The sequence below is a fragment of the Arvicanthis niloticus genome, chromosome 26, assembly GCF_011762505.2.
Source record: "Arvicanthis niloticus isolate mArvNil1 chromosome 26, mArvNil1.pat.X, whole genome shotgun sequence".
Lineage (NCBI taxonomy): Eukaryota > Metazoa > Chordata > Mammalia > Rodentia > Muridae > Arvicanthis > Arvicanthis niloticus.
Genome location: NC_133434.1, coordinates 8,394,425 through 8,404,824, shown reverse-complemented (window position 1 = coordinate 8,404,824; position 10,400 = coordinate 8,394,425). Strand labels below are relative to the sequence as shown.

Here is a 10,400-nt window from a genome sequence, read left to right as displayed (position 1 = left end):
ATTCAAGTATTCAATGATATCACTAGGTCTGTGTGATAAAATTAATGTCAGTTTTTCACCTGAACCAACTGACACTTTCCAGTTTCTCTGTAATTATTTCTGTCCTTGCACAATGTTTCTGTTTTATGTCCTGGGTACCTTTCATACTATCACTGTTAGAACCCTAGTCTTAATGGCACCTCAAAAGTTTTTTTTTGATGGTAACCACAAAGGAGAAAAGAGTCCCAAGAGCAGGCCAAGAGTCAGAGACACACTTGTTCCCAGATGAGGACTTTTGTCTTGTCTACTGTACATTGTTTTTATTGTTTTGGTTGTCTTCTGAAGGCAAATAAAATGAGAGTGGGTATGGGAAAGAGGGAAGTTGAGGGTGGACCTGAGATAAGTGGACAGAGGAAAAACTGTGGTTGGATATATTGTATGAGAGAAGAATCCATTTTCAGTAATTTTATTTTTAAATTGGAAACACCATCGTAAAACAAAGGTGGAACTTCTAGGTATACTCTACTTGCGACTAGGGGCTATTATTTCTAAGTCTTTCCTCTGTGGAAATAGGAAATACATGTATGAATATCACACCATTGGTATATCCTTATTTATTTTTACTTCCGTGTCTATCACTCTAATGAATGAAGTCTGTGCATTCATAAAGACCTAATCCAACAAAGATCTGTGTCCATAGTTCCAGGATCTAGGAAAGTCCCTACATATATTAACCTTGCTGTTTGGCTTTTGTACTTCTGCTTCTTGGTAACTGAAATGTGAATCAGGATGTGATTTTTGAGCACAAAAGACAAAGTATTATGAGGATTGGGGCTGTGTTATTTAGGCCATGTAGATACTAACCATCAATGATGACTTGGTTTTTTTTTTTTCAGCTTAAAAAAAATCTATCTCTCAACATATTATTTTATCTTTTAGCATATGACTACTCACTTTTAATAGACCAACTTATTAAGAAGCCAATACAAATGAAATGAAATAAAATGAATGTAACTTCCCCCAGTGAAGGTACCAGGGTAGCCATACTCTAAACATTCTTAGGTGCTTGCAGTTGTCTCCTGAGTTTCTATTCCATCTCATCATCTAATATCTATCAGACATTAGTATCACATAGCCTTAAGTGTGGAGGTTTTAAGATGGATTTTGATGATCAGCAAAGCTAGCTTTCTGCATTTTATTTTAATATGCTTTTTAAAGCCTTCGGGGCTGGAAAGATGTGTCAGCAGTTGATAGTTCTTAATGCTCTTCCAGAGAAGCAGAGTTTGGTTTCTAGCACCTAAGCTTGGCATCTCACAATCATCCACAACTTCAGCTTCACTCTTGTCTGTCTTCTACATGTACCTACATACATGCAAGTGTACAAACACACACACAGACAACCTACACACACACACACACACACACACACACACACATAAAGAAAATAAATCTGAAAACTTTCAAATGTGTGTTAGATTTTTCCAGACATTTTGAGTATTTGTGAACATACCTATATTATTCTTTTCTTACATCTGTTAATATAAAATAGGATATTGATTAATTAGCCAACAAGGGTCTAACTTTTGGCTTAGATGGTACTTTCAGCATGATTACATTTTTTTTTATCATGATATATAATTCTGTTAAAATACCTACGTAGTAATTTTTAGTTGAGATGGGTGATGCCAATTAATTATTTGTAATTTATGTATGCTGTTTTTATCTGCTTTGCTCTTCTTATTTTTAATTTTTTAGACATGGTTTTTTTTATTGGCTGGCTGGGTACTTACTATAAAGTTCAGGCTGACCTTAAATTTGAGGCAATTCTTCTGCCCATACTTGTTTCTGTGGAAGAGATATGTGTGTGCTATTCAGCTTGTGTGGAAATCAGAGCACAGCGTCTGGGATGCAGGTTTTCCCTTCCATTATGTGGGTCCTGGAGATAGAAATCAAGTCTCCAAGCTTAGCAATAAGCACCTTTCCCCACTAAATTTTCTAGTTATCCCAACAACAGTATGACAAAGGATAGGAAGGATGGCCATGATACAAAGGAAAGGGAAACTAGGGAAGCTAGTATGCAGCAGATAGGATGTAGAGAGCATGTTGCTAGGACTGTAGTGTGGGGTGACTGCTATGAGGAAACGCCCAGCAGTTTCTTAAAACATAAACACTGTGTTTCTATACACACAAGGTACCATGTTACGCTCCAAAGAACCAAAGAAGCTAAACAAGATGGAAAGCCCAAGTGAGGAAGCTAGAATCTCACTTAGAAAGGGGAATAAAATAGCCATAAGAGGCAGATGGTGGGAAGAAACTGGGAGAGGGAGGGGATGGGGAAGGGAAGGGGAGAGTTCAGGACCTGGTATGGGGAAGGACAGAAGAGTTGGCTACATGGCCATGAAAATGAATGGGAATCAGCAACTGACAGTGGTGAGACGGCGAGGAGGGGTATCTCCAGGATAAGACAGAGGCCGAGAATAAGGGAGGCACCCAAGAATCAATGAGGATGACCTTAGCTATGACTCATTACATTGGGGATATGAAACCTGAAGAGGCTACTTCCTGTAGCAAGACAGAAACCCCAGCGGAGCAATAGAGACACCAACCCACCCACAAAGCTTTCAACCCCAAACTTATCCTGTTTACAAGAAATGTAGGCATGGGGGATGATCAGAGACTGAATGGTTGGCCAACTAACAACTGGCCCAACTTGAGACCCATTCCATGGGCAAGCACCAATCTCTAACATGATTAATGATACTATGTTATGCTTGCAGACAGGAGTATGTTGTCCTCCGAGAGGCTCCATCTAGCATCTGACTCAGACAGATCTAGATACCCACAACCAAACAGTGGATGGAGCTTGGACTCTTAAGGAAGAATTGTGGCTCTGATGGTGATAGAAACACCACAAGAAGACCAACAGTCAACTAACCTGAACCCTTGGGGATCTCAGAGTCTAAACCAACAACCAAAGAACATACATAGGCTGGACCTAGTCCTCCTTATTCATATGTAGCAGATGTGCAGCTTGATCTTCATGTGGGTCCTGAACAACTAGAATGGAGGCTATCCCAAAAGCTGTTGCTTGTACATGGAATATGTTCTACTAGCTGGGCTACCTTGTCTGGCCTCAGAGGAAGAGGAAGCACCTAGACTTGCAGAGACTTGATGTGCCATGAGGTTGGAGGATACCCAGGGAGTCCCACCTGCTCAGAGGAGTAGGGGAGGGGAGATGAGGGAAGGATTGTTGGAGGGGGTGATCAAGAGGGGGCAGTGAGCAGGATGTAAAGTGAATAAGTAAAAACATAAATTAAATTAAAAAAATCTGAACTATACTCTGCTATAATCACAGATCAGTGTCTGACTTAGTCATCATCAGAAAAGCTTTCTCTGGCATCAGATGGGAGCAGATGCTGGGATCCACATCCAGATATTATGCGGAGAGGGAGTCTAAATGGAATTTCTCTATCAAACTGTTGCCTTTGTATCTCAGGGAACCAAGGGGAAGAAGAAGTGGAAAGAATATAAAAGCCAGAGGGAACGGAGGACTCCAGGAGGACTAGGCCCTCTGAACCAACTAAACAAGACTCAGAGGAATGCACAAAGACGGAATCAAGAAGCACAGAGCCTATGCAGGTCTGCACCAGATCTTCTGTGTATATACTATGGATTTAGTTTAATATATCCTTCATCATCTTTGTACACTTTCCATAAAATAGCAAGCACAGGGTCTACAGGGCCCTGCACCAGGTCCTTTGTGTGTATATTATAGTTTTCAGTGTAGTGCTTTTATGGAGTTCCTCAGTATGTGAATGAGTGGGTCTCTGACTTTTGTGCTGGCTCTTGGGGATCTTATCCTTCTGTTGTGTTGCCTTGTCCAGCCTCAATATTTTATTTTGTCATGTTAAAAGTGAATATATGAGTAAGTAAATAAATGAAAACAAATCATCCAGAGTCAGCAAAATATAGAAAAACCATTCTAACAGATAAGTAGATAAATAAAATGTGGCAATTGTGTGTATTACAGAATACCTCACAGTTATAAGAATATTCATATAATGACATGTTGTAGCTGGTCTTTGCCACTTTGTTATTCTTCTTTTTCCCACACTTTATCCCCTGGTTTCAACCCCTATCAGTATATAGGAAAGAAAGATGAAAAGAGGAAGAGAGAGAGAGAGAGAGAGAGAGAGAGAGAGAGAGAGAGAGAGAGCGAGAGAGAGAGAGAGCGCTTTGAATCTAATTTATTTCCTTCTGTTTTTTTCTTTGAGCACAACTACTAACAAACTGCAACTAACCCCCACCTACCTATGACCAACAACCATCAACCCTGCCTCTTGAGTCCCTAGCATTTATATATGGTCTGAAAAGTTCCCAGCATTCCAAGCATCACACAGTTGTAGAAATTATCTGCAGATGGTAAAACCATGCCTCTGCTAGAGCATGAGGCAAGTCATAATCAGTTGTTGTGGACAGTCCAAAGCAGCTCCATATCTCCACATCTTGTATTAAAATGAAAGTCCATTCTTATAATATTTCTGTGGTTTTTAAAGAAGCCCAAATTCCAGAATAGTCATTACACATGCTGTAATACGGATGAACCTAAAAATCATGTAAAGCAAAAAAAAAAAAAAAAAATCAGGCACAAAATGTGTGTGTGCATGTGTGTGTGTGTGTTTGTACAAATGCACACCACACACATGTGTGTGTATGGGGAAAGTCATTGCAGATTTATAAAATAGAAAGTAGATTATTAAATTCATTAAATTCCTACAGCTGTGGACCAAGTTGGAACACAATTGTAGAACAGTTTTAAAGTTTCATGGTCGGGATGGTTGCACCCTGTTTAACGTTTTCAAAAAATTAGCAAAGTGCACACATATCATGAGTACATGTGATCTCAAATAAACTTATATAAACATAATTGATATCGTTACTTTTGTAGTGATTGGGTTATCTCCATGGACCATGAACAGGCATGGCACCTGGACACAGAGAGAGAGTATGACATGTAAGCTTAGTGTAAGCTAAGTAGCTTGATAAGTTATTTGGAAATATGTGTAAATTTACACACATTTTACTCATTTGTGACTTAGAAATAGTCATTTAAAGAGTTGATATGTATGTGCACTAACTAGATAATCAATTTCACAATTTAAAAATGTAAATAAAAATCTGTCTATAAGTCCCCAGTATCACAACACCAAGCAGTATATTTTCTAAGATCAAACTTTAGTTTTTAAGTCAATTATTCTGATGACTATTAATTTTTCTGTGACCCTTCCAATGTGAGAATATTATTACTGAATGGAAAAACTCACTCAGATACAAACTTGTACTTGAACAGCCTTTCTATTTAGTTTAAATCTGAATGCTTAAAATATCACAATCATGTCTTTGAAACAAATGAAATAAAGTAAAATGTCTAACAAATGCAAATAGAAACATACGTTAGGGAAAAGCAAATCATACATAATGCGTTTGACTGCCTACATCATAAGGGATAGAAATGGTGGGTGTGACTATGTCTGGCTGAAGATTTCAATCTTTTTCTGTTAGCCCCATTACCTCTTTCTCAATGACACTCTCCTGTCCAGTTTTGAGTTTTGATCAGAACATTTTACAGCGAGTGTAGGACTGGAATAGTTACAGAAAACTTGAATCTCAAAATACGGGGTCATTGAAGATCATCTTGTTAAGGTTTATTTTACCAAAAATGAATCTCAAGGAGAGTAAGCGAGACAGGGTAAGAAAGGTTCTGTAGCAGGACAGTGGTGGTGCACACCTTTAATCCCAGCACTTGGGAGGCAGAGGCAGGTGGATTTCTGAGCTCAAGGACAGCCTGCTCTATAGAGTGATCTCCAGGACAGCCAGGGTTACACAGAGAAACCCTGTCTCGAAAAACCTAACAAACAAACAAACAAACAAACAAACAAACAAACGATAAAGGTCCTGTAGAGAACTTAGGAATAAAGATTATCAGAGTTTCAACAACCATGTACAATTACTACAGAAATGCTCTGAGCAGATAGAAACAAACATCTGTTGAACATTCTATCCAGTTGTGATAAGAAATAGTATATTACCCTTGCCTAAGACAGTTTGGTGAAGAGTGAGGAAAACTTGACACACGGAATAGGCGTCTTCATGCTCAAAGACACAGAGGATTAAGTGTGAAGAGTACCCTTTATAGACGAAAGTTTCTAAAAACAAAGTGAGCTCAAATAAGATGATTGAGGTGCTTTTGTTTGCTTACTGTTTGAGAAAACATCCCAAAAATTAACCTGAGTAAATTTGATGAAACAGAAATAATGAACAGCAAAAACCTGGTAGAACAACACTTTTGTATTTTAAGCATATTTTAAAAATTCTCTACAAGGACATTTTATACTACCAAAGCTATATTGATACAATCTGGGTGCATGTACATATATTAATACATGCTGTGTTTAAAATTATGAAGCTGAAGGATCAAAAGAAGATAATCTCATAATTATCAAAATTCTAAGTAGCATTTTTAAGTACTTAGTTTTCACTTGTTAGTCTTAAAATAGTTAAAAAGGCTCTTTTACTCTTTGTTTTTTTTTTCAGATTTTATTTGATTTTATTATTTACCAGATTTTACATCAGTATCATGTCAAGAGGTGAAAATTAAAGATACATAGCTGGGTAGTTTTTTTTTTTTTCTGGTGAATAGGGTGGGTAAGATGCTTCTTAACTGTGAATAGAGAGTAAGCTGTGTCTTGTAATTTTATGTGATACTTCTTCATAAAATGATGAGTTTACATCAAGTCTTCATTAGATGAAAGAAGTGACTAAGAAGTTTGTTTCAGAATGCTGTGGAATGTGTTTGTCATTGGCTTTGATAAGAGGTGATATTTTTGTGTTTGCAGTACGGCTGGTTTGGTCCATGGAGCTTATTACTTATGCTCTGGCTTCATTTTAACTTTGGGGTGTGATGGTTGCCTGTGGCTTTGTGGTTGTGTATATTAACCTGAGAGGTTATAATATAATAACCAATATAATATATAATATAATATACATTGTTATATTATATATAATCTCATATATAATAACCAATATAATATAGAATATAATATACATTTATATATATGATATTATATATGTATGATAACAATATAATATCTTGGGCTGTTCTTCATCAGAAAGTTAATCTATTTCCCTAGAGCATTCTTCCTTATCCTCCCACTTCTCTTCCTTCTCCTCTTTCTTCTTCATATTAATATTATTTTGCAGGAAATTCTTCCCATCATATGAAAAATGTCTGTACTTCTTCAATTGACTGGGTCTTAAAATACATCCAAACCACGCATTACTATATTTTCTCGAGAAGCTAATTTTATAGTTCAAGCTTAGTGATCTTTTTTTCTTCTCTTCAGTTCCTAAGCAATATTAGTATATGATGAATTGTGTCAGTAATTTCTTAGTTCCTTTGTTAAAGCAAAATGAAGAGAGAAGAGAGTTGCGAGTGCTACTTTACTTCCTTGAATTTCAGTTTCTCCGTAGTTGTAGAATAATGACAATAATACTTACACAAGGTTTGTTGGTCAAGGCTAAATCTGACAGTTTACCTGCAGGTCATTTGTTTCAACACGGGGTTTAGAACTTAAAACGCACACATAGATGGTGGTCCAGAGAAATACCCTCTAATGTGGTCGTTGTACTTATATTGCAGCTTCCCTCATAGAGCCTTCCTGTGCCCCGTGGGATTTTGATTGATTTTCCACTGTGCTAAGGAAAAAACAGGAGTACAATTTAGAACTTCCCAAGTTCCTGCTTCTTCTAAGAGGTATTCTTTCCTTCCCATGCTAACCTCCCTTTCTTTCTTTCTCTCTCTCTCTCTCTCTCTCTCTCTCTCTCTCTCTCTCTCTCTCTCTCTCTCTCTCTCTCTCTCTCTCTTGTCTTAACTCTTCCTTGTTGCTTGGTGCACGATGTCTCTCATCCTTGGGCTTGTGTGTACGGAAAACCTGTGCTGGGTAAAGTCAACAAGGCTGCACCTCTCTGAGGCCTCCCAGCCTCCGCAAAGCTGCCTTCATCTCTTTGTTTCGTAGTGTATAGATGATGGGGTTAAGCAAGGGAGTAATGACTGTGTAGAAGACGGCTACCACCCCATCCAGAGGTTCCTGTGAGCCAGGCCGTAGGTAAATGAAGGTACACGGCACATAGTAAATGATGACCACGGTGAGGTGGGCAGCGCAGGTAGAGAAAGCATTGCGACGCCCATCTGCAGACCGGATTCGCAGAATGGCAGCCACGATGTAGCCATAGGAAGTGAGGATGAGCATAAAGCAGGTGAGGGCCAGGAAGCCAATGTCTACAAAAGTGACCAACTCATTGATGGTGGTGTCTGCACAGACTAGACGGAGAACGGCAGGGATGTCACAGAAGAAGTAGTCAACTCGGTTTGGGCCACAGAAAGGTAGCCTGAATATGAAACTCGTTTGGAAAAGTGAGTGGATGGTTCCTCCAATCCAGGTGCCCAAAGCAAGGTAGTTACAGACGCTGCGAGTCATGATGGTTGCGTAGTGCAAAGGCTTGCAGATCGCCAGGAATCGGTCATAAGCCATGAGTGTGTAAAGAAAGCATTCAGTGCAGCCCAGGAAATGGAAAGAAAACAGCTGAATCACACAGCCCCCAAAGGAGATAATTCTACTATCCAAGAGAAAGCCAGATAGCATTTTTGGAACAATAGCAGAAGAAATCGTCAGGTCTAAGAAGGAGAGGTGACATAGGAACCAGTACATGGGCCGGTGGAGCCGGATGTCCACCAAGACGGTGAGGATGATGAGGCCATTGCCAGAGACAGTGAGGAGGTAGATGACAAGGAACGCTAAGAAGAGTGGTACCCCGAGCTGAGGTGGGTGGTGCAGGCCCACCAGAATGAAGTGAGACACAGACGTCTGGTTGCCGCTTTGCATGTCCTTGACAGTCACATCTGGCAGAAGACAGCAGAAGGAAAGGCTCAATGTTCTTGAGAAGTCTCTAGACATGGCACATATATTCTAGAATTTTCTTAAATATATATAAAAAAGGTATAATATATATATATTACATATATCATATATATGGTATAAAAAAGATTTTCACCCTTCCCTCCTTCCCTCCTTCTCTTCCTTTTTCCTCTCTCTTTTTCTCTCTCTCTCTTTCTCTCTCTCCTTCCCCCTCTTCTGTATCACTCTCTTGTTCCTTACCACTCCCCCCATCCCCTCCGACTGAAACTCTATATGCTTACAAGGAACATCTTAGGATTAAAGCTAATGAACCCATCTCCTTATCCATAGTTTTGCTTTTCATAGTCTCAACTATGGTCGCCCGTGGTCTGAACATAGTACTTATGTTACCTTTCTAAGAGAGTGAGAACATAGAACTTTTACTGCGGTGTCTTATTAATTTCATCAGTCGTTTCTGCAGATTTTACCAACCTTCTGTGCTGCCACAGACATTGCTGTTCTCAGTGCTAGTTTGCAAAATATGGTATCCAGCACTGGGGTCCGCGCAATGCTCAAGAAGGCTCATGACTGAGGGTACCAGGGCCCATGTAACCTTGCCATCATTAAGTATACCCTGCATTTTCTGTCCTAGGTAAGGTTGTCTGTGAAGGATCAGAACACTCTGTGACCAGATTGACCTTTGGTAAATAAGAGACTCAAAGTCTCTTCCCTCAAGGGTTAAGTGTTAGGTCTCAACTGTCTCCTCTGTTTCCCAAACCTGTAACATTGAATAAAGTTGCATTTCAGGATTCCCATTACTGTACCTCTCTCTCCCTCTTGGACTCAGCTGATGAACTCTGTTTAGATGAGAGTCTGCAGTGAGGTCACTTCCGGCTGTTCCTTTCAGCTTCCTCTTACATAGTGTTGCTCCTTACAGAGAGCCATTTCTGCAGCTTTATGGGTAGTGCTGCTTGCTTGTGAAACTATGCTTCCCTCTGTTATAGCCGTTGTGATGCTACTGGCTGTGGGGTCCCTTGGTTTTGGCCTCTGGAGTCTTGCTTTCTGCTCAGCAGGTTCTTTCTTTCTGCAGTCTCAGTGGAGTAAGAGTTAAGGGGGTTCTGGGATCACCTCTGCATTTTCCACTGGGGGACAATTAACTTCCTAAGTCTAAATAAATTTCATTGGGCTTTGTTAGCAGCAGACCTTTTAGAATTTTGCTTAATTGCTAGTAATGTCCCTGTAGCACAGGACCCTGATAAGAGGAAGTACTTGGTAATGCACTGAGAGTTCTCTTCTCCTTCTCTGGGTTATCTTTTTCTCTTTCTTTCCTTCTTCCTTTCTTTCCTTTCTTTTCCTTTCTTTCTGTCTGTCTGTCTGTCTGTCTTTCTTTCTTTCTTTCTTTCTTTCTGTCTTTCTTTCTTTCCTTTGAAACCGCAGCTAATGCTGAGTTGCTCATTTATCCCTTGA

The 10,400-nt window shown here is 39.4% G+C and overlaps 1 protein-coding gene across 1 annotated transcript; it reads right to left on the bottom strand.

Moving 5' to 3' along the window:
* Positions 1–7,901: 7,901 nt before the first annotated feature.
* Or10g6 (olfactory receptor family 10 subfamily G member 6) lies at positions 7,902–9,985 on the bottom strand. Its single transcript, XM_076924533.1, has 2 exons — positions 9,758–9,985; positions 7,902–8,938 (listed from the first exon to the last, which is right to left on the bottom strand). The coding sequence occupies exon 2, from the start codon at positions 8,919–8,921 to the stop codon at positions 7,986–7,988; it is 936 nt and encodes a 311-aa protein (XP_076780648.1). The 5' UTR covers positions 8,922–8,938; positions 9,758–9,985; the 3' UTR covers positions 7,902–7,985.
* Between the last annotated feature and the right edge of the window lie 415 nt (positions 9,986–10,400).

What these genes read in the sequence shown, in the direction of transcription:
- Or10g6 (XM_076924533.1), bottom strand. Translation starts at nt 8,921, where the DNA reads ATGCAAAGCGGCAACCAGACGTCTGTGTCTCACTTCATTCTGGTGGGC.